General features: G+C 33.4%; 1 protein-coding gene across 4 annotated transcripts in view; it reads right to left on the reverse strand.

Moving 5' to 3' along the window:
* LOC124368665 (neogenin) overlaps positions 1-25,824 on the reverse strand; it is a 124,545-nt gene that overhangs the window by 23,484 nt on the left and 75,237 nt on the right. For 3 of the 4 annotated variants that reach the window (XM_046825934.1, XM_046825933.1, XM_046825931.1), the window contains 5 exons: positions 17,443-17,584; positions 14,935-15,146; positions 9,390-9,500; positions 3,070-3,201; positions 2,112-2,211 (listed from right to left, as the gene is read on the reverse strand). In XM_046825934.1, the coding sequence (XP_046681890.1) occupies positions 2,112-2,211; positions 3,070-3,201; positions 9,390-9,500; positions 14,935-15,146; positions 17,443-17,584 (697 nt within the window). The remainder of the gene's footprint in view (positions 1-2,111; positions 2,212-3,069; positions 3,202-9,389; positions 9,501-14,934; positions 15,147-17,442; positions 17,585-25,824) is intronic. The other variant, XM_046825932.1, reaches the window with a different exon arrangement.

Below are 25,824 nucleotides of genomic sequence, written 5' to 3' on the forward strand. Positions count from 1 at the left end.
ACTTTGGAATTTGGTTTCTGCTGTCACCATGAATGCATATTATTTACGTCGTCATGAAAATGAATATGAGTTGAAACTTAGAGGTTTAGCTACTACAGGAAATGCAAATCAATTGAGATCCAGGCTCTCTCAAGCTTTTCTTGATAATGTTGAGATTAAGGAAGACGTTATCAGTAATCTAAATGCTGAAACCGAACTTGAAGAATGTGAGGAAAAATTCAATGACCTGTCAGAGCTAGTTGAAGATTATGAAGGAAATACAAAAGACAATGAATATCGAAAACTTTCTGCCCGCCTTTGGCATCTTTACTTGCGAGTGGAGCGTATACCTGTGGATCTGGACTGGGATAAAGACACAGCGGAGAAGAAAGACGACTTATTACAGAGATCAAAACACATGCTAGATACCTTCCTTTCCCTCTCATCTAAGGTAACGGAGAAGCTGGACGGTGCTGAAGAAAAGAAGGCGAGTGAAGATACGTCAGTGAATACTGCGAAAGAAGGTGGCACTTCCCGCAAGGACCGCCACAGTACCCCCCCCCCCCCCGTAAAGTACTATATGAAAACATTATTCTGAGTTCTGACCATGCTGCAATAGTTGCAATCAGTTAGAAGGTGTTATGCTTAGTAAAGCTATAAAGTATTTTTTTAGGGACATGCCCGGATTATTTAACTAGCCGATAGAAATAAAACAATTTCTAGTGCCTGTATAAATATATATTTTACAATAACATTTTCTTTTATCTCTGTGTTTCAAATGACTGAAATTATGATATCCTTGACAGTAACAAACATAAATATAACATCGATAACAGATTGTCTGTAGTAAGGGTTTTAGAAAATGTATATGTACAATAGAGTGCCAAAATATGGCACATATTTTCTCCTTTACATACTTGACATTGCATTTCCCTGTTTCCACAATACAAAAGATTTCCCCAGGAGGTCAAGGTTGAGACACTGTTCATAGTTAGGTTCCTAGACAATGAATATATCAGACAAATGATGCCAATATAAAGCAAAAATGTTTTTTCTTTACATGCTAGACACTGCATTTCCCTGCTTTGTGGCTAGTTAGTGGGTTATATCTGATAAATTTTGATAAAAAACACAAATAACTTTAAAAAATCTATAGTCTTGACATTAAACAATTAATTTTTGCAGGTAAAAAAGATTTAATGAGGTTGAAAATGTAAAAGTAAAAAATGATGTTAAAAAGCTATCTCTAAATAATTTAATTACAGTCACACTATCATTACGGTCTTAATCTTAGTTTTATTTAAAAAATAAAATTCATTATTTTTATAGTTTCTAAAATAATTTGTAATTATATTTCACTTTTGGCTATTTGTGTTTAGTGTGTTATAAGTAATTAATATTTAACCCTTTAAGGAGTGAGTGTAAACTCCACATAATGAGTAAGGACGTCATATGACGTTTAGCCCCTGTATTTTTGTATTATCGTAAATGCATTGCTATAACTGATTGCCTTTAGGTAGATTACTCTGTAAAGTGGTTCCATCTATCGGCAACATACTTAACTTCCTTGTTTGTGCTCGCATTCACTTGTAATCTGATTTTACCACCAGATCGCGATAGCCACCCTGTAGAAGCCACTGACTCAAGGTTGCGTCGCGCATGCATCGCTTTGCTGTCAGAATATACCGCCACATTATACTAGGCATTCCTTGTATACTGCATACTGTGGCCATATTTATCTTGTGAGAGTGACATATTTGTTGAGCAACCATCTAGTTTGTTACTGTTGTCCAAATGGCATCAATATTGAACGAGTCTGTCGTAGTGAGGAAATAAGACATTTGATTTTGAAAAGTACTGAAATATTGACTTGTAGAACACGTAGTCCTTTTGTATTAAGCTTTAAAATGCAAATAAACATTTTTTAAGAGATTTTAAAGATTTGAATTTTTTACTCCTTTTGGTATTTTTTGGATTTCATCCATTACTCATTGTAGCCTATCAAAAGGAGACGTCATATGACGTCCATACTCCTTAAAGGGTTATGAACGGGAGAGAAAATAAATATCACATAGCAGATAACTCATGAAATTACCTTCTACATATAAGGAATAAATAAGTGTAATACTGACCCATAGGTGGAAGTCTGAGTGGGGGCAGGAACAGGGGCACCCGAACCTGCCACACTTTCATAGCCACCGCCACCACTCTGTATAATAGGACTCTCTGCTGCTGCAAAAGTCACATATCACTGTAAGTATACTTCAAAGGATCTATAACTTAAGAGTACAATCTTAAATTTTGTCCTTGCATTTTATACGTGGTTTGTGTAATAAATTGGGAACTTCGAATGATATTACAATCACAAATAACTGAAATAACTTGCTCCCATTTATAGCTATGCAATGCTACAAACAAATTATTTCTAGACAGTTTTGGAGTATTCCGATACATCGAAAAATAGTCCCTTTTCTCTTGCCCGTCTTGACACATTGTCAGGGGTGGTACACATTTGTATACTCTCCACCACATCATCAGTCCACCACCATAAAGTAGCGTTCCGAATCCAAGTATTTTTAAATATCCAAATGCCAGTATACTGCACTAATTTTCTAGTTTTACTTATCCCAACCTACCAGTGAATAAATTTAACGTAAAGAGGTTTTGGGATTGGGACTGATTTCTCTATATGAGTTCTATTCTTAACAATTATCTATTATCTCACTAAGATCCTTTTTTAAGAGAAATTATAAGAAAGAACTTAAGAAATGTAAGACTTCTTAAGTCATTAATGAAGGATACTTGAGCCTAAAAACCATTCACGATCTCAATCTCTTTAAACATTTAACTGTCCATTTAAAAACAAGCAATACCACTGACACACTCATTAAATTTAATTTAAAATTTCCAATGAATATTGGCCCTTTACTGGTATTTTATGCCAGTAAAAGTCCTTCCAATCTCAGCACGAATTGTGTCTGCTATTGAGATTTTAAGTGTTCAACCAGTGGTGGTTATCCATCAAACAGTTGCTCTCAACTCATGCAATGATTATGAGATTAGTGTTGAAGGATGTGTGAGCATATTAACCGGCAAGTGCAGGATCCAGGGTGACATGGGCTCGTGAGATGGAGTACTGAGTGCGAGGGTACAGAGGTCTGGCATCTGTCACGGTCAAGAGGCCGGCGGCAGGACCAATCGGAGTAGTAGCAGTTGCAGTGGCTGCAACAGTTGTCTTAAGTTACAATTCGATATCAGAATAATGTTTCATCGTGAAGCCTAACTCGGTGGAAAACAATTTATGAAACAAAAACGCTATGATTAGAGGATGTTTTCATCTCATTTAGCCTCAAAGCTTTATATCAGGTACTTCAGACTGGTACCAATTAAGAGTACAACATTCAATGCTCAACTTGAATTTCTCATAACTGCAAGATGCAAAAAATGTTAAGTATGATCTAAAATTTGCTCAATTTTTCCTTTTTCCTTTTAAATTCATTTTGTAACATTTCATCAAGAACTAGTGGAAATCTAAGATTAACTACAAAACCCCACCATTACAAAGACTGGTACCAGGTTTCTATATAATATCTTATTATTTTCACTACTTTATTTTTTTATGTACTTTCAATTCAATGTTATCAATTTTTATATTATAAAATTCAACTGAATACTATCCCAAATTATTTAAACTCATCATTTAGTATTGAATCGATTAGTATGTCTTGAAATTGAATAGTTTTATTTACTATTTAAATTCTATTTTTACTAAAAACTATTCAATTTCAAGACATACTAATCGATTCAATACTTAATTTCACTATTCACAAACCCGTAATTAAAATGTGCTTTATATATTTTACGATTTTGTGTTCCAGATTGTACAATATTTAAGCATTATGTGAGTATAAATTTCTGAAGAATCAAATCATAATTGATAAATAATCTTTTCATAATAGGACATATTATAATTTAATATAACTACTATAATGTACATTAGCATGCGATTAGATTAGATTAGATGTACATTAGATATTTACTGTACTTAATGATTTTTTCCCCATGATACTAGTCCGGTGGTAATCACATATTACTAGGGGCAGTTGACTCTGGTAATATACACTTCGATACCTTGATAGTTAGCGGTACTGATTTATCAACTATTCTTAATACCAATATTGTCAGAGTATTTTATTACAAAATAAAGAATAAAATTAAGAGAAGTGCTAAAAATACACTTGGAGTGTCATTATTTCACAATAGCATGACTAGTGGTGTATTGAAGTTGAATCTTAAATCCACCGAATATATAATTAAGTTTATATGTTGACAACAGCTAATTACGCAAATTACTGACGGTTAAAAATAAGTAACTGTAGCACTTTCTGTATGATGAAACATATTTAGATAACCAATTTACCATAGTGTTAAAAATAACGTTTTGATTACAGTTTGTATTTTCTATCCCTAACACATTCAAACATACATAATTGTACCATTCACTCACACACTCATTATTACTGGATCCAGATGTTATGCGGATTTCCAATGTGGAACACACCTGATGACACAAGGCGTTTTAGACAAGCTGTAGTTAACTGAAATTTTGAATGTTTTAAGCACCCCAGGAAGGCTTCTGATTAGTCTGACACAGAATTGTTGTGGGAGTTTATCAGAAGCTGTTGTTCTGTCATAGTCAATACTACTTGAGCAACAGGGAACAAGTAGTAGAACTTACTTACTTGGAGAAAAACACTGTGACGAAAGTAAAATCCAAGCCAATACCAGTAAGCAGAGGAGTACCTCAAGGCTCCGTGCTTGGACCCGTCTTGTACATTCTCCTAACAAATGACTTCCCAAATTATCTCCAAAACCACTGTGAAATCGTAATGTATGCTGACGACACAGCTTTGATTTTAGCAAATAAGAACAAATCTCAGCTAGATATAGACTCTTTTGTTGCATACAATGTGGCTAAGCAATACTGCCACCTCAATGATTTAGTCTTAAATGACTCAAAGACCCAACAGCTAGTCTTTACACCTAACCCAAACCAATATGACGGGCTCCCAGAAATAACTACAATTAAATCAGGAAAGTACCTTGGTCTAACTGTTGATCAAAACCTCTCATGGGAACCTCACATCAATCAACTCTGCCACAAACTTAATAGTAGCCTGTATGCAGTGAGAAGAATAAAACAAATCAGTAGCCCTCAAGTAGCTTTGACAGCATACCTTTCCCTATTTGAATGTCATCTCAGATATGGACTGATAGCCTGGGGAGGTACGACAATTGGAAATCTTAAAAGGGTGCTCGTTATACAAAAAAGGGCTGTCAGGACTCTAAGTGGATTAGGACCAATGGACTCATGCCGAGCAGCTTTCAGACATCTAGGAATACTGACGATCATAGGACTCTATATCCTAGAGACGATCTTATTTGCCACAAAAATAGGGCACGCAAGAACTGGCGACATCCACCCCTACAACACCAGACATAGAAACAACTTCCTCCTTGACCCTCATCATCTGACTCTGTTCGAGAAAAAACCATCGTATAAAGGAGCCATGTTCTTTAACAATCTACCTGACTACCTAAGAAAGCTTCCAGAGAAGAACTTCAAGGCCTCCTTAAGAAGCTGGCTGCTGGAGCATCCATACTACAGTGTCCAGGAGTACCTTCAGTGGAGGACAAGCGCTTTGTAATTTACATACACTGACTCATACACTGATTGTGACATAAACACTGACCTTTGTTCTATTCTCTAAGAATATGTTCAATAAAGATATATTCTATTCTATTCTATTCTAATAGTTGCTACTACCCTTCTCCCTTACTTGTGAACCCCTCACCAAAATACGATTTGAGAAGCAGTACAGAATTACCTCGAGAATATAAGGGCTGAGTAAAGTCAGCAGCCTGAGCTCCTGAAACCATTTCTATGCAGCTCTTTACAATTTAGACTTGCAATTATTCTAATGTCTTTATTTGAAGTTTAAACACTCTTAACAATTGTTGTTGGAGACAACTTCCCCAGAGGTGAGTTCCGTATGACAAGTGAGGATAATATATTATGACGCCAGTTCTGGTATTTAAAAAATCATTAACAAAGATACAAAATTTAAATATTTTATATACGTACTTCACTTTTGATTAATGAATTTTGTATGCAAAATTTCGCTTACCCAATTGTTGTAAAGAAGACAAATTATTTGTCTCTCACCAAATTTGCTCTGAAGTACAAGCATGTTTTTTGTTTAATTTAAATTTGTTTTTGTCATTACTGTGGTAATTAGTACAGTATGAGGTGCGAGTGGGGTGGAGACACTTGGCCAGTGGCAGTGGGTAGGACAAAGAGAGGAGTGGTGGAACGTAGGCGATAGCAAAATACATCAATTTGATTCCCAGTTGTTTCTATAAAGTGTATGAATTTAATGTATGATGGGATTATAAACAACACATATTCAGTGGGTATCAGAAAAACTCATTTCAAATCTAAATTCTAACTCAGTGCTCGTGGTTTATAACGCGAAATACCACAATGTTGAAGTTGCCAAAGCACCAACATCAACTCCAGAAAACAGGACACCATTAGTTGGCTTAAGGAGAAAAACATTCCCTTTGACCATTCTGTTAAAACTGTAGCTTTACAAAATCATCTGCTCAGAGTTCAGGAGCCAGCGATTGATGAAACTTCGTAAGTGCTGAAGATAAACCAGAATGACAGCACAGATGATTCCTCAGAAAACGTCTTTGATGACAACGGAAAAATGTCAGGGACCACAGAACTAGGCTGAAAGTGAAGGGATCATACTCGTAATTAGTGATGGGTCAAAACTGAATCCCGATTATCGAATCCACTGAATCTTGAACAAAGATTCGGATTTGACATTCGAATCTGCAGAGATCCGCGGTGTAATTAATTATCGGCTCATGGACAGTACACAAATTACCGATTGCTAGAAGATGTTTTTGCTATACTGTGAATGTTAAAAAACCATAATTATATTGTATAATTAAAAACTTACCTTACTTTTGAGAATAATATTTTGCTTGTAGTTAGTATTTTCTATATTTATGATCATGCAGCACCATGAGTCTGCTGCGTTTATTCATGAACAACAGCTGGACAGTGTTACGCATATAAACGATCGCTAAAATGTGTTTTTGCCGTAATTTTATTTTAAACTGTAAATAAATTGTCTAATTAAAAAATTATCTTTCTTTTGGAAATAATATTTTTATGTATTTAGTATTTTCTATATTTGTGTCCGCTTAGCATCGCCGTGAGTCTGCGTTTGTTCTTGGGCGATAGCTGATCAGCATTACACAAATTACCAATTGCAAAATGAGTTTTTATCTTACTTTGAGTTTGAATCGTAAATAGAAAACATAATTTAACAAATTGTTGTGCTTTTGTAAATAATATTTCATTTGCATTAATATTTATTTTTGTGCATCGACACGAGTCTGCTGCATGCATGCATGGATGTCAGCAGCTACACTTTACATTTGTAGTTGTATAAATATTCCCTTTATAAAATGTAGTCCTGTATGTTTATATTTTAATATTATCACGACTAGGGTTGATTTGAAGTTTTTCAAACATGTTAATTTTAAAATCATTTAATAAGTGATACAAATTTATCCCCATACTAAAATCTATCAAAATAAAGTAGAAGGTAGGGAATATGACTAAGATATACCTTAAGATATTCTTAATAAGATATACCCGTTTATCTTTTCAAGAATGACAGAAATGAGATTAGTGGTGATTTTGTTTAAATCATACTTAGGTTAATAAAATAGTCTATTAGGATTCAGAAATCGGGAATCGATTTTTAAGATTCTGAATCAGATTTAAGATTTGAACATTCAAGATTTGCCCATCATTACTGGTAATACTTTCTAAATTGGTTTATTAGTAATTTGAAATTAACAAATATAATTTTAGAGGAATTTAATTATACAGATCACAAGCATGAGGCACATAAAACCAATATGTTGATTTTTATGATAAGTTATGGGAATTGCGAAAGAAAAATAAATATCTGAACTTAAAATCGTTTTAAAAGTTTTAATCTATAATTTTAAATATTTTAACTATCAAATACTTCATAAAAAATAAATAAAAAGATAAGAAAATTATACATTCACTACAAGTAACATGTCTGTTACTCCAGTGTGAGTACTTCAGTAAAGTGTCTCCATTTGGGCTCCAACTAGAGCACCATATATTTATTACAATTTTATATTCTGCTATTTTTTAATTTGGTATTTTGCGACATTGTTTATGTGTTAGTAAATAAAGTATTATTTTGGTGAGGTGTATATTGATTTAATAATTTATAACTAATTACTAATAATTAGTACACTGTGTACAATGTGCAAAGTGCCGGATTGTGGCTTTGGCTTGTAAAAATTGGTTAAATTGTTTACCATATACCTTGTTTGAAAATTATTAACGAAAACAAAAATTACTATGGAATATTGTTACTTTTGGTTGCTGTAAAGTGTTTTTTGTTAATCTGTAAAAACACTACTTGGTGAAAGTGTTTGGTGATACAAAATTTGTTTAGAAAATAATTTTCTACCACCTTAAAAATAAAAAGGAGTTGTAAATATTGGCCATCATGACAAACAAGAAAAATATAAATTAAATTTTTAGCTATAACTTTCATTATTTTCAGAAATAACACATAAAAACAAATAAAGTAAAATGTTTTTTGCTTACTTTTGGTTGGTTATTAGATAATTTTACAATAATACATTCTCACGTATTATTTTGACTATCATACTTTTATTAGGTAAACAAACACTATACAAAATAATGATATTAATAAAAAAATACACATGTTTTGGGTAATTTGTACTAGTTTGGTAAGCTTGTTTAAAAAATCTATTCATATTTGAATTTGACAAAGCTAACTTGTATGAATTTACAATAAAGTAAGTAACTATGTAATTGATTACAATTTATACAAAAAATTGGTTTAATTGGCTGTAAGCAGATTTGTTTATATATCTTCGAGGGCTTTGCTGGTATGGGGTTTTGTACTAAACAGTCTGTAAAAGTATACTATTATAATAAATTTCGACATCAAAATAATAATTTCTAATAAATTTATTATTGCACAGTATTATAAATACCTTGAAAACATAGCTATTATGACATTACTTGTAAAAAAAGCAGATTTATGACAGTTATTGACTAGATTTCAAAAGCACTAAAAATGGTGTGTGGCATGTTGTAGTGGCCTATAGAGGGGTTAAATCACCTGTTATAACTACTAGTCGACTAACTAAAAGAAAACAACTGTAAACAATAATAGAATATGCTTCATTCAAAAACTAAATGATTGTGTAAAAGCGGAAGACAATAATAACGACATGCATTTAGCACTTACGCTCTCGTAGAGGTTGATTTTCTACAGGTAATGCTATTGGTTTGGGTTTAACAGCACGGCGAGCAGATGAGCACTTTTCTTCTGGCAGAAGAAGTGGTTGTGATGCATTCCCTGAAGAAATCATAAATTCAAGCAACAAAATAAGCATGCCATAAAAACATGATAAAGTTCGATGACAATAACGTAACACAATGAACATAATTCAACAGAAAACTGTTACAGTAAAAATATGTATACAAAAAGAATTAAAAAGCAAAAACATACAATTTTAATGTCATACATGTGCAAATCAATATTAAAACGTGTTATAGCAAACAATTTATCCCTGTAAGTGTGAACAACTGCATAAAATAATAACACACTATCCTTATCACAGTTAAAAAAATTCATGCTTTAATTGAGCCCATTGCAAACAATATTCATGATTAAATCGTGTATGGCCTCAAACTTTTTTACTTTTATATTTGTATGATCACAATACACAGAAGATTTAACACCTTGAGTTCCATGTTTTTAATCGTGCTGTAACAACTCGCTGCTGGTTTTATTTTCCACAAACATACAGAATTATTACTAATACTTTGAACTACAGAAGTGCACAATGTGTCTTCGAACTTTTAAAAAGAGCGATAAATTGGTTCCCCCATAATAGTGTGATCATTCAAAACACATTTCATTCATAAATTTTATTCAGACCTGTCATGCTGTGCAAAGCCTAATTTGAAACTGAGTAGATCTAAAAAACATAACGTTTCTTCATTATTATTTTTGCTAGTTTTGTCCATACCAATTGAAACTGTAAACAAAAACAGGCACACAAAACACCAACATGGAAACTAACTAAACACATTGCACAACATGGTGCATTGATTGTACAATATGAACACTTATATGCTTTGTTAATATTTTCATAGTCAGCCATTTGAGTGCAGTTGTAATCAAGCAGCTATCGGAAACAAGGTCATGGCCATTAAGCGAATAAGCAGGTTCATCTATATTAACACGACTGTGACAGTCGAAGAGTTGAATTTCAATGTTTCATAACCATTGAGCAAGGTGACTGCCAAGCGAGGCCGGCATGTTGGCGTTCCTACACCCTAATGGCAGACACTGAGCCTAGTGGCTTGCGTCGAGATTGTTCATGCAGTATTGTCAGATCAAAAGAAGTACTAGTGGAAAATCTGAGAAGAAAGCCTTATGCTTTTATAACATTGTGATGATATCATAACTTTTATTGAGGAAGTAGAAACAAACATATATAATCTCAGAGATAAATTGGAACTTAGAAGTTTTCTTGGATATATGTGTGCATAAGAGTGTACTGGCAATGTACAAGCAGTTTGTCTTGTAAAATTTGAGTCCGTAACATTTTCCACTATACAAAGTTAGGCAAGACCAGATTGAGTTGGTTAAATCAGATTTCAAGGTGACCAAAATAATAACCCCTCACGTAAAAAGTTAATGGGAAATTTTAAGAAAATATTATTCCACACATTTACTTTCATTACACACAATTTTTTGTTTGAAGTTTGCTATTGATGATGGAAGGATTGTGAAGGAAACAGGATTTTCCAGGCATTTGCCGTTGTTCAGTGATACAGTGTTACTGATTGTATTGTATCACTGAACAATGGCAAATTTCCAGAAAAATCCTGTTTCCATTACAAACAATTTTTTACTTCTGCCCATCTTGTCAAAAAGAATTGCAGACAAAAAAGGACCAAAGCAGAAGGGTATCTTTTTCTGGTACCTTGTAAAAAAGGATTATTTAGCAGGAACTTCATTATACAAGTTTTAACATGTTTATCATCTAATTTCTTAGGAAAATTATTCATTAACTTTCTTTAAATAGTGATATGTCCTAATTGAGAGCTGAATATAAGATTATTTATTCCTAAAGAGCTTAGGAAACTATCCTAGGTATATTTTAAACTTGAAATGTGAAAACACCAGTTTTAGTTTTTTCCATATCTAAGACCAGTTTATTAAAAGTCAACTAATTTTCAAAACGGTTTTGATTTTGTTTGCATCTGTAAATACATGGATACTGTCAACTTGGATATTTACACTGGTACTTTTTGCTACCATCGTGACATCTGCAGGTACGTTATATTAATACCATACATCATTAAAGAACATTAACCATTGTTACAAACTGCAAGGGACCTAAAATAGACCCCTGTGGAACACCATAAGTGAGAGGCATGAGATAAGAAAAATTCGTTATAACTTTGTAAATATTGGAGCCTGCTTTCTAAACATTACTGAAAAATATTTAAAGTCAGACTCTCAGGCCTATAACATTCCAGTTTTGAAAATATAAGTTCATGACACACGCACAATCAAAAGTTTTACTGATATCACACAGAAAGTGAGTGCAACAAATTCCTTTTTTTGTTTTAGACCTTCAAGATCTTTTAGACTAAATTTTAAAATACATGAGTGGCTGATAAACCATGTCTTAGCCAAATTGATTACCACAAATAAAATTATATACTTCAAAATGGAGCATTAATTGTTTACTTATAACTATATCTATGATCTTGGACAACACTGGAACTAAAGTGATTAATCTATCTTTTTCCCTTTCCTAACCCTTCCCATGCCATAGACGTATTTATTAGAATGGTAGACTATAATCAAAACGCCAAATACAGTTATATCTGATATTATAGATCATGTCTCTTAGTTCACAAAAGACCTAAGAAATGCCCGGTACACACTCTGTGTTTATCACTGTTGCCAAGGAAGTATTTACAAACTACCTTCACTCAGTGGCAGGGGGAGGTGAGCGCCCTTTGTCTAACTCCGACCACCTGCTCGTCAGTTCTGCGGCTCCTACAGAGTAATGACCAAATATATCTGTGGCATGTATTACTGCTTTCTCGGTTGTCACGAGCGTGCATGTCTATTACGTATCTCGTTATTATTCTTCAACGGGCTGTAGTGTTGTCATTAGTTTGAAATATTTTTGTTTTATAGTAAAATGTAATTAAACCTTTCAGTTTAGTTATATTTTAAAATGAAATTAAAATTTTATTTAAAATAAACAGTTCTTTTTTAAAGTTTGTATCAATAAATATGCTAATTTTAAGTAAAATGCCCTGTTTTATACTTGTTTTGCTTTTATCTTTTATAATTTAGTTATAATAAAGACTAGCTTGAACTAAAAGAAACATTATTTACTGGTCTTGGCGTTATAGGAAAGTTAATGGATTTATTAGTGGTGTGCGAAGGGTTAAATATAGGTTCAGCTTTACAAATGTTTAAACAATCAGGGAAAATTCTTTATTATAAACAAATATTCATCAATAAGATCAGAGGAGTCAAGATAAAATAATTTAATTTTTTAAATACAACGTTGGGTAAAATCATAATCATTAATATTTTTATTTGAAAAATGCTTATCTTCTTTAATTACATCCTTTTTAATGATAGCAACATAAACAATAAATATCTCTACCTCTATCTTTTTTGTTTTCCTAATTCAACAAACACAATTTTTAAATTTAAATCATGGATCACATTATGTCTATTTGGGCTGACACAAACATCACGGAATGTTGGCTTTAGATTACAACTAACATTAATAACAAATCTGTTACATTCATCAGATAAAATACTTTAAGCTTTAAATTTCAGCTAAACTTTTTGTTTTATTACTCTTATTCAACAATTTTCAAAGAATTTTTTATTTCTTTCTCAACATTTTTTATCATTGCAGTAATAAAGTGCTTTTAGCCAGCTCAATCTCCTGAAGTTGCAATTTTGTCTGCTTTACACATTTCATTGTATATTTCAAACTCTGTACCTATTGTATATTTTGACAACTCATAAAACAGGCTAAGCCTGTCTTTATTTACCATAAATTCATTAGTGTACTAATCAAAGTTGGTAAGCACTGTAAGAAATGTATTGATGACGTGTTTACGAACATTCACTGCAGTGCAGAAGCAATATCCACATGTATGTCAGACCATGTAGGAATTTCAATTAAAATATCCTTAAAAATTAATTAAAATTGGACCAAAAACAACTGAAGTGAGGTCTTAGCAATAAATCTATTTCTCAATTTAATAACAACCTCTCTCAAGTAAACAGAAAACAAGTGCATAATTGTACCAACATCAGAGAAAAATAAATAATATTTAGCAACTTTTGGATGTTTTAAACTTTTCTTGCCCAATGAAACATTTTAAAGCTAGAAATTTAAAATCCAATCAGTGGTTCACTTTTACACTTCAGACACAAAAAGGTCAATTAAAACAGTGTGATCAGTGTTTTAAAATTAGTAATGGAAAGAAGAGCTTACGGAAAAAATATAAGATACTTAAGAAGAAGTGTGACAAAACATTATGCTTGCAAAATCAGACATAACAATTACAAAAAATAGGATTTGGTCCAAATTTAAAAACAATATTTGGAATACCATCAACAGCCAAATTAAACATTCCAAACCACATCAGAACATAATGCTTAAAAAACCCTGTCAAAGAAACAAAGTACGCTGTCCAGGAAACCAAACAGTGTTTGAAAAACTACTTAGTCAATGTTGCAGTTTCAATAGTGATAATGACGTTCAAGATTATATGCAACAAACATAACTGGGATTATATGCATTCTTGACTGGGTGATACACCCAGGTCTCACAGAAAATAACTAGACATATATGTACTAAAATATGCCTTTCTCTCAATAGGTGTATTTCTGGTCAATGCAACTGGTCGTGAAGGTAGTGAGAAGGAACATTTTCAATAAGCAGAAAAATGTTATTAAGACAATCATGCTAACTCATTCATTAGCTTTAAAAAACTCTAACTACAAGGGTTGTCCAGAGAGTAATCACAAATAAAAACTGCTGATTGTTGATTTATCGTTGATTGTAGCAATTCTGGTATTATTGGGTTTACAATGTATGTGTTTAGTATAAAATGCTGCTGAAATTTATCATGATCTAAATGATGATGAAAATCTGGTTAGTATAGTATACTGATGACAAAACTTTACAACTGAAATTAAACCAAACCATGGCTGAAAACATGCAGACATGTTAAAGAATCAAACTGATGTCTACCATTTTCTGGGACCACCTGCCAGAATTGATATTTGATCTGTTTTACTGTGTGAATTTGTACACTGAGGTGAAACCATGTGGACGGGGATTCTCTCTGTCTGATCTTGACAAGAGTTTGATGTGCCATCCAGAACTACCGGTTTGTGATCTACGACAATGCAGGGTTGTACACTGAGGAAACAACACAGGAGTTTATTTGCAGTTTTGGGTGGGGGTTTTCCAACACCGTCCATACAATCATAATCTTGGACCCATTGATAATAATTCGACACAACAGTCAACATACGGTTGAAAGGCATGGTGGCAAACTTCTATGATAAGGGAATTAAAAATTTGTTAGCCACTGCAATTGGTGCCTCAATATGTATGGAAATGATCTACAAAAGTACTATTGTGTAAAATGAAATAGCTCTTACTTTCTGGACATTTTATGTGGAGTAGTCAACACAGACATACGAAATCTATAAATACCTATATAAGAAGTTCCATATGTGCGTTTGTCCAGAGAGTTCGTGGGCTGACGGGGTTGATCAATGTCCAGATCTCTTGCAGAAGAAGGTACGTCCAGAGACCCTTGTGAGGACTTTTCCATGTTCTTCAAATCCATCTGGTCATGATGAATCCAGAGGTCTGGAGGTTTTATATTGCTGGCACCCGGTTTGCCTGTGTTCCCTTTGGTGTATCTGTAACAAATACAAAGATCTCTTTGTTTATACATAAGAATTTAAAATGTTAACATGGACAGTTATCGATAAATAATAAAAAAATCAGACAAATTATCAGAGAAATTCCTGGTCTGATTAAAAAATTAATAGAAATAATTTTATATAGGAAAAGAAATTTGGTTGAACATTAATTTATGATATTACAATTGATTTGAAATGTTCAGTTTTTAACACTTAGAGTGCTAATCCCGTAATTTTATGGAACAGCGTAATTTCCGAAGAATGCTAATCCCGTAATTTTACGTAGTTGTCATTTCAATTGGTATTATATTACATTGTCCGTATTTAAACGGGTTTTGCCTACTCTACAATGTTATTTGGGTTTTTAGTAACACAATTCACCGCTAGAAAGCATCAGATGTATTGCATGAGCTTGATGACAAAGCAACTTCGGTCGCTTTGTTTACGTGCCGCTGACGTGACGTTCGTTGCAGCCGGCAGTCGATGTCGCAATCATGGCTTCTCGCAGCTTAAACAACGTTGCGATCAGTGATGTATTAGATGAAGATAGTTTTTTTGGTGTTGATAGTATTTTTGACGATTCTGACATCGATCCTGATTTCATGGAAGAAGATGAGACATATGTTTCAGGTAAGAATAAGTCTATTTATCACATAAACATCAGTCTAAAAGTTTGGTTATGTTATTGTTTTCGTGAATCAAACTATAATTTGTATTATAATAAATTAACTTTATTCAACCAATATTCTATTCATATGAATGAAATGAAAATATATTCATATTTTACATAGTTTATTATTATGTTATAGATGCTGAAAACAGTACTGACGGAGAAAGTGATGCCGACGCATCAATATGTTGGCATAGTTTTTTTGTCAAAACACTAAAAACATAAAAACATGATTTGTATTATTCAAAGGACAGTTTATATTTGTAAATAACCCATTGTAAATAATTGTATATATGCTTAGTTTAGTCTGTTAGATAAAAGAACTATCTCAAAAAATATGTTTTTCAAAAACATTTTTTATGTGTAGTTTTTGAAAAAAAAAAAAAAAAAAAAAAACACTAACAATCTCACGTTACAAGAAATACAAAAGTAAGCTGAATTAAGGCATGTAAGTATTTTTCTTATACCTTAAATACTTTTTTTTAAATAAATTTTTGAAAACCACCAAAAACGCCCAGCATTCTACAGAGTTACATGTTATTTAGGGCCAACACTCAAAGTGTTAAATACATTTTTAATCATTTTCAATCTTGCCTAACAGTTTAACAATTAAAAAGTGTACAACAAAAATCAATAATTACTGACAGAATACAAATTTAAATATGAATTTATTAGGTTAAATAAGACTGCTTGGGTTCATAACCTGCCCTACACCACACTAAACAGTAATGTACATATAAATAACACAAGAAACAGTAGCAAAATTGCTAGACATTTCACCAGGCTCTCTAAAGTACTAAATGCTCATGAGGTTGTAAGTATAAAGCTTTTTAACTGTTTGTCTCAGAGTGCTCAGCATGTTAGTTCTAAAAGATTTAAGAAAATAATGCATGCCTGGTTGATTGCAAATCCATTCTATAGGCTGTGTGAGTTTTATGAATGAAATGTTGCTGATGCAGACTTTGTGGAAATATCCTCTTTTTAGATATATTTGAATGCTTGTACAGTTTGACTTGTTTTGCATGCTATGAAATGCAATATTGTTTTATGTTGTTTATCTTTAGTATAGTTGTTTCATCTGTAGTATGACTGACAAGATCTGATGCATGTTTATGCCCTTGAAATCAATAAAGTTATTCTATTCTATTCATAAAAATAAAGATGAAATTCACAACATTTATGCCTCAAATCAAATGTCATTCTCTGATTGGGAAATTACATAGTGTGATTCTTGTGAATGCCAGTAGCTTCCTCCCAGCATTTTTTTAATACTCCCATGACAACTGGGCATGAATCCTTCCCCTTACACACAGAGTGATCTCAAGAAATATGGTCCTCTCCTTCATTGATGCTTTTAAAGTGTGCTAAGAGCAGATTACAATGAAGGATTAAAACAATTCTCTGACAGTCCATGATAGCCTTCTTTTATCTTTGAGTCCAGCAGACCAATCTCAAACCAGGATGAGTGAACATTTGTGTGAGTAAAACCCTAATAGCTGCCATAGTTCATTATAAATAGGTTGAAAAGCAATAGCTTAACATAAACCCATAGCTCATATATAAATATATATGGTGATAATTTAATCACATTCTTTGGTTATTGAAACATTTTTGGAATCTTACCCTTTCTTGCTGCGATCTTGTGAGACTGAAGCCTTCCGGCAGCACACAATAGCAATACCAATAGCCACACCTGCTATTAGCAGCACACAGCAAGCCAGCAGTATCAGCAGGAGAGTCATGTTACTGAGACCTCCCCGTCCATCTGTAACCGTCCCAAATTACAACACATTTGCATAAAAATACTTTATTTTAAAGAGTAAACACAATTAAAAAAAATATTAACTATAAAATAATTTAAAAATAGATGTTGTCTAGGAAAATATACCTAAATAGAATGTTCAGAATTTTATCAAAGTCAGACAATTCAAATGGTCTCTTATCACGGTTTGACCAGCATTAAAAAAAAAATAGCAAAAATCAAAATTTAATATTATAAACTAATAAAAAGTTTTTTGAGGGATGAAAACTGTGCCTTCTTGTTAAGCAACTAAACAACTATAAATAAAGATAAATGTATATTTTAAAAGATTTTTAAAAATAAGTTATTAGTTTCTTCTTAAGCAAACACTCTAAAACATAAAAACTTAAAGAAATTACCAGCTACATACAGTTAAATTGTAATACTCAAGCAAATACATTACATAATGAAGATAAAAAGATACATTATAATTGAAATACGAAGATGCGATTTAACAAAGCATTTAAGATCACAGTACAAACATGTAACGATGTGTAACAAATGATTGTGATAAATATAATCTAACATTATAGCCATTAAACATTAAAGAAAACTGTTAATTATTATCTTGTTGCCATGCCGTCCAGTACCTGAGGCTCGGTTAACTGGAGATAATAATTAACAGTTTTCTTTAATGTTTAATGGCTATAATGTTAGATTATATTTATAGATAATATTATAATATGTTAGCACCAGGTAAAATTGTTAAAAGTGTGTTACCTAACAAGATAATAATTAACAGTTTTCTTTAATGTTTAATGGCTATAATGTTAGATTATATTTATAGATAATATTATAATATGTTAGCACCAGGTAAAATTGTTAAAAGTGTGTTACATAACAAGATAATAATTAACAGTTTTCTTTAATGTTTAATGGCTATAATGTTAGATTATATTTATAGATAATATTATATAATATGTTAGCACCAGGTAAAATTGTTAAAAGTGTGTTACATAACAAGATAATAATTAACAGTTTTCTTTAATGTTTAATGGCTATAACGTTAGATTATATTTATAGATAATATTATATAATATGTTAGCACCAGGTAAAATTGTTAAAAGTGTGTTACATAACAAGATAATAATTAACAGTTTTCTTTAATGTTTAATGGCTATAATGTTAGATTATATTTATAGATAATATTATAATATGTTAGCACCAGGTAAAATTGTTAAAAGTGTGTTACATAACAAGATAATAATTAACAGTTTTCTTTAATGTTTAATGGCTATAATGTTAGATTATATTTATAGATAATATTATAATATGTTAGCACCAGGTAAAATTGTTAAAATGTGTGTTACATAACAAGATAATAATTAACAGTTTTCTTTAATGTTTAATGGCTATAATGTTAGATTATATTTATAGATAATATTATAATATGTTAGCACCAGGTAAAATTGTTAAAAGTGTGTTACATAACAAGATAATAATTAACAGTTTTCTTTAATGTTTAATGGCTATAACGTTAGATTATATTTATAGATAATATTATATAATATGTTAGCACCAGGTAAAATTGTTAAAAGTGTGTTACATAACAAGATAATAATTAACAGTTTTCTTTAATGTTTAATGGCTATAACGTTAGATTATATTTATAGATAATATTATATAATATGTTAGCACCAGGTAAAATTGTTAAAAGTGTGTTACATAACAAGATAATAATTAACAGTTTTCTTTAATGTTTAATGGCTATAATGTTAGATTATATTTATAGATAATATTATAATATGTTAGCACCAGGTAAAATTGTTAAATGTGTGTTACATAACAAGATAATAATTAACAGTTTTCTTTAATGTTTAATGGCTATAATGTTAGATTATATTTATAGATAATATTATAATATGTTAGCACCAGGTAAAATTGTTAAAAGTGTGTTACATAACAAGATAATAATTAACAGTTTTCTTTAATGTTTAATGGCTATAACGTTAGATTATATTTATAGATAATATTATATAATATGTTAGCACCAGGTAAAATTGTTAAAAGTGTGTTACATAACAAGATAATAATTAACAGTTTTCTTTAATGTTTAATGGAAAATGTTTAATATAATATATATATTATATAATATATATATATATTATATATTATATAATATGTTAGCACCAGGTAAAATTGTTAAAAGTGTGTTACATAACAAGATAATAATTAACTTACTTACTTACTTACTGCCGGGGCGTAACAAATCTCAGTCGATTCTTTGCCTCGTCTATGAGCCTCTTCCATGCCACCCTGTCTTCCGCCAGATCCACAGACCCTCCACACCGGGTCACATCTTCGACCACTTGATCGCACCATCTTATCTTTGGCCTACCCAAAGGGCGCCTTCCTGCCGGTCCGCCTGGTAGACCTCTTTTAACCTTGTGCCCTCCTGTCTCCGATGTACATGTCCTAGCCAGCTAATTCTCTTTGCCTTCACCAAAGCCACAATATCAGGATCTTGGTATACATTGCGTAATTCTCTATTTTTCCTTATTCGCCACACCCCTTCATCACATATTGGTCCAAATATTTTTCGGAGAACTTTATTCTCAAAAACAATAAATAAATAAAATAAATAAATAAATAAGGCCTTTATTCTTGAGCGGATTTCAGTTTACAATCTGTTTTACAAATCGACTCACGTCAAAACTAATCATAACAGTACAATTTGTATTTTAAAACTGTGACACCCAAATATTGCGAGCTGGTAATTTACATAGAAAATTCATCTTAAACAACAATACATCATTAAGGTACCTATACAGTTTTAACTTCCTTTTTGAAAGTTTTAACAGACAAAGTCTTTATAACTGGTGGTAAGGCATTGTACTCCTGGGGTCCAAAGTACGAGAAGGACCTTTTTGTAGCCTCCAACCGCACACGCGGCAGTTGCAGCTTGTCGTCCTGTCGAGTGTGCCGTTCTCTTAGAGTCGCTCGCGCCACTAGTTTCCGTCTCAGGTAAGAGGGTTCACCAGTTACCAAAACCTTATGCACCAATGTCACAGTTTGGAGCCTACAAATATCTTGAACAGAGTGTAAATTTGCTCTTTTGCGATAAGGTGAGATGTGGTCAAATTTTTTTAGATTATAAACAAACCTCAGCGCACTGTTCTGTATCCGTGCAAGGATGACATTTGCCTCTTGAGTTAAGCAGCTACCAAACACTGGAAGGGCGTAATATATTGATGGAAATACCAGAGAATTTACAATATGCAGCTTTGAAAGCATTGGAATTAACGCTCTGTATCTATTCAAAACTCTCAATTTACACATTGCACGTTGAGAAATCAATTCAACATGTTTAAGAAAGTTTAGCTGATTGTCAATTATAACTCCCAGGACTTTAACAAAAACACGATCCTCCAAACAAATACCCTCAACAGAAACAGAGAGAATACTCCTGTTCATGGTCTCTTTAATGGATGGTGAGCAAAAATGCACCACAGAACACTTATCTGCATTCAACTTTAGGCCATGTCCCTCCGACCACTCTTTAACCCTACGCAGATCAGCATTGAAACACTGCACCGCTTCATGGACACCTGGAGGGGGATATGTTAGAAGCATCTGAGAGTCATCCGCATAGGAGTAGAGTGAACACGAGGACAATGCAAGTTCAAGATCAGCAGTATATAAAATGAACATAACAGGCCCTAAACATGATCCTTGAGGAACCCCTGTATCCTTCGACAGCGAGGAAGAGCAGTTTTCTTTTACCTTCGTCACCTGACTCCGTCCGCTGAAATATGAGCCAAACCATTTTATAGCGATTTCATTAAACCTATAGAAATTTAATTTGGCAAGAAACAGTTCATAATTCACTGAGTCGAACGCTTCAGAGAAATCAAGCGTCGCCAAAATACTTCCAAAACCTTTATCTTTCGCTACATGCAGCTCATCCATAATGTTTATCAAGGCGGAGGTAGTGCTGAAAGACTTCCTAAAACCAGACTGATGTACAGGAAGAATATTTTCAGCCTCAATGAAAGCTGTCAACTGATTCACCACTACCTTCTCAAGGATTTTTGACATGGCCGGAAGGATCGATATCGGCCTAAATTGGGAAATCACACTTGGATTCTTTATTTTGGGTATGGGCGTGACAAGACTTTGCTTCCAGCATGATGGAAAACACCCAGAAGCAAGGGACAGGTTAACCAAATGCGTAATAGCTCCCAAGCAATATGGGCTCATGGCTTTCACTAGCCTGATAGATATTCCATCAGTCCCCACAGCCACTGACGTAATGTTATTCATTATGCATTTGATCTCACCCTCAGTAACTGGCACAAAATTGAAACCATGCGCTAGATCCTCACAAACATTGTTTTTTCTGTAGAAATTCAGTTTCTCGAGGCTAATCCCGCTTCCACCACCCATGCCTGCAAAGTACCTGTTGAGGTCATCAGCTGAGAATCTTATATCGTCACTATTACGGTCATTTTCCAGCACTCCACCGGACCGTAAAACATATTTTGTGCGTCAATCAACCGCCCCTCATTTTTCTTTGTTAATGTCCATGTTTCACTTCCATACATTAGGACTGGTTGAATTATTGTTTTATAAATTCTTATTTTGGAGCATTGTGACAACAATCTTGACGTAAAGAGTTTTGTACACGCCCCAAGACACCTATTTGCATTAGCTAATTTGCTTTGTATCTCCATATCCTCCACGTTTTTGCTGTTTATTGTTACACCCAAATATTTAAAAATTTCTACACAGCCAATCGAGTAGTTGTCAATGCTTAAGTTTGTTCTCACATTTCCAGCATGTCTTCCAAAATGAATAATTTTAGTTTTATCTTCATTTAGCTCTAAGCCTACTGTTTGACATTCTTTAATAGAACTTTTTGTTAGTGTGGAGAGGTCATCCAAACTTTCTGACAAGATCACTACATCATCCGCAAATGCCATTACGTTCAGGTCCACTCCTAATTTAACCCCTCTTTGTAGTCTTTTAACTTTTTGTAATGCCTCTTCCACAGCCAGGTTGAAGAGAGTGGGAGAAATCCCATCTCCCTGTCTTACTCCAGTGTTGATAAGGAAGTTTTCCGACATTTCTCCATCTATTCTTATTTTGGCCTTTGAGTCACTTATACACATTTTTGACAGTCTTATCAGTTTTTGCGGGATTCCATGTTTTTCCATCTTCTTGAATAGAGCATTCCTATCTATGCTGTCATAAGCTTTCTTGAAGTCTATAAAAATTCCGTAGAAGCCTTTGTTGAACTCATAATATTTTGAGATTGCCTGTTTAAGTAGGAAAATTTGATCTATTGTAGACCTGCCTTTCATAAATCCTGATTGCTGTTCATCAATTATTGCTTCAGTATAAGGACTTAATCTTGATAGTAATATTTTTGAAAATATCTTGTAGACGGTGTTCAAAAGAGATATTCCTCTATAATTAGAACATAATTGTTTATCCCCCTTTTTGTGCAGAGGAATTACCACTGCTTCTCTCCATACCTCCGGTATAATTTCCTCTTCCCATACTTTTGTAATAAGTTTATGTATTTCTTTTATCAGGAATTTTCCTCCACTTTTAATAATCTCACTTGTAATTCCGTCTTCACCAGGAGCCTTATTGCATTTAAGCTTCGCTACCGCGTCTTCTACTTCTTGCGTAGAGGGTGGCATCACCTCCGGTTGTACATGTTGGTAATTTAATTCATCGTCAACGCTTCTGTTTGTACAGTGGTCACAATTCAGGAGTTCTTCAAAGTAGTCTTTCCACACTTTAACCCCTGATTCTTTGTCCATCACTAACTGTCCATTTTTGTCTTTTATGCCATAGCTTTTTGCTGAGACGCCTTGTTTGAAAAAACGGATTGTTCTGTAAAAATCTCTTGCGTTATTTGCTGTTCTGTCATTCTCAGCCTTGGTAAGTTTTCCGTTTAGGAAGTCTCTTTTCGCTCGTCTAAGTACCACTCTGGTATTTCTGTTAGCTTCACAGTATTCTGTCCTAAGTCGTTCTGTCATTCTTCTGCCTTCTTCATCCACATTGTTCCTGCTTGCTAACCACCTGTGCTTTATTTCTCTTCTCTTGTTTACGGCTGTCCTGCATTCCTCTGTAAGCCAAGGATTCTTCTTCATATTTTCCTTTGTGCCACACACTTCCTTTACTGTTTCAGTGACTATAGTTTGTAAATTTTTCCATTGTTTTCCAATCTTGTCTGACTCAGTCATTCGTGTCTCTATGCTTTCATCTTCCAATATTTGGAATCTATTACTCAATTTAATTTTAAATTCCCTCTGCACTTCTGGTATTGTTATTTTGTCAGACGCTAATTGTTCTTTCCTAGGTGTTCTCTTTTTATTCACATTTATTCTTTGTCTTAAGCTAATTAAGACTAAATAGTGGTCTGTACCAAATTCTGCGCCTCTGACTGTGCGCACATTTGTAATGCTGCTATAATGTCTATTGTCTACTAATACATGATCAATTTGGTTGCTTGTTTTCCCATCTGGAGGAACCCATGTAGCTTTGTGAATTCTTTTCCTTGGGAACATTGTGCTACATAATTTCATATTTGTTGAACTAGCTAAAGTGAGCAGTCTCAACCCGTTTTCATTTGTTGAATCATGTAAACTCTCCTTTCCAGCTACTTCTGTCCAATAGTTTTCTTTGCCCACTTTTGCATTAGCATCACCCATCACCAACTTCACATCATATTGAGGCAGCTTATTTATCTCTTCCTCTAGCCTGCCATAGAATACATCTTTCTCCTCATCTTCAGCCTCCTCTATAGGAGCATATAAGTTTATTAACGAAAGATTCTTGAATTTCCCGCTTAACCTAATATTGCACAGTCTTTCACTAATTGGTGTAAAACCTATTACTGATTCAGTAATATTTTTCTTCACCGCATATCCTACCCCTCCATAATATCTGCCATCGTCCGTACCACTATAATAAATTGCATATTCTTTGGTATTAATTTTCCCAGTCAGTGGCCATCTGGTTTCCTGCAATGCAACTATGTCTAAATTATACCTACTTAATTCTTTGGCTAAAATATCACACCCACCAGGCACCGCTAGTGTTCTGATGTTCCATGTACCCAGTCTCAAATCCTTTGTACGTAGCTTGGTCTTTGCCTTCAGTTCCAGTCCAGTTTCCGAGGCTCCATTTAAACGTTTCGTAACATTTGTTTTTTCCAGAGTGGGTTGTTGGCCCAACGTCCAACCCCCAACCTGGAGGACCAGGAGTTTGTGTAGAGTCTTCTTCTCCTATGACAGTCGCTTTCACCACAGCTTCCTGACCCTGTCCTGGCCCTGGTTCTTTAACGGGGTACCTTCCCCTAGCCTTGCGGGAGCCAACCCTATCGTACAAGGCAGTACGGGCAGTGCTTATTTACTGGCGGCACTTTCTCGCCATGACACAACATTATCATTGGGATTTGTGGTTTTTGAAGAGTGTGACCCCGCCACGAGTCACCCTCGCCACTCCCTCGTAATGTTGCCGCCTCGGTCCGGGACTGCTTATTTGGGTTGCCCCTTATTCGCAGCTGCCCACCATATCTGATGGGACGTCCACCAGTGACCCGTCCAGTACCTGAGGCTCGGTTAACTGGAGATAATAATTAACAGTTTTATTTAATGTTTAATGGCTATAATGTTAGATTATATTTATAGATAATATTATAATATGTTAGCACCAGGTAAAATTGTTAAAAGTGTGTTACATAACAAGATAATAATTAACTTACTTACTTACTTACTGCCGGGGCGTAACAAATCTCAGTCGATTCTTTGCCTCGTCTATGAGCCTCTGGCATGGAAGTGGTCGAAGATGTGACCCGGTGTGGAGGGTCTGTGGATCTGGCGGAAGACAGGGTGGCATGGAAGAGGCTCATAGACGAGGCAAAGAATCGACTGAGATTTGTTACGCCCCGGCAGTAAGTAAGTAAGTAAGTTAATTATTATCTTGTTATGTAACACACTTTTAACAATTTTACCTGGTGCTAACATATTATATAATATTATCTATAAATATAATCTAACGTTATAGCCATTAAACATTAAAGAAAACTGTTAATTATTATCTTGTTATGTAACACACTTTTAACAATTTTACCTGGTGCTAACATATTATATAATATTATCTATAAATATAATCTAACATTATAGCCATTAAACATTAAAGAAAACTGTTAATTATTATCTTGTTATGTAACACACTTTTAACAATTT

Source organism: Homalodisca vitripennis, chromosome X, assembly GCF_021130785.1.
Source record: "Homalodisca vitripennis isolate AUS2020 chromosome X, UT_GWSS_2.1, whole genome shotgun sequence".
In the NCBI taxonomy this organism is placed as follows: Eukaryota; Metazoa; Arthropoda; class Insecta; order Hemiptera; family Cicadellidae; genus Homalodisca; species Homalodisca vitripennis.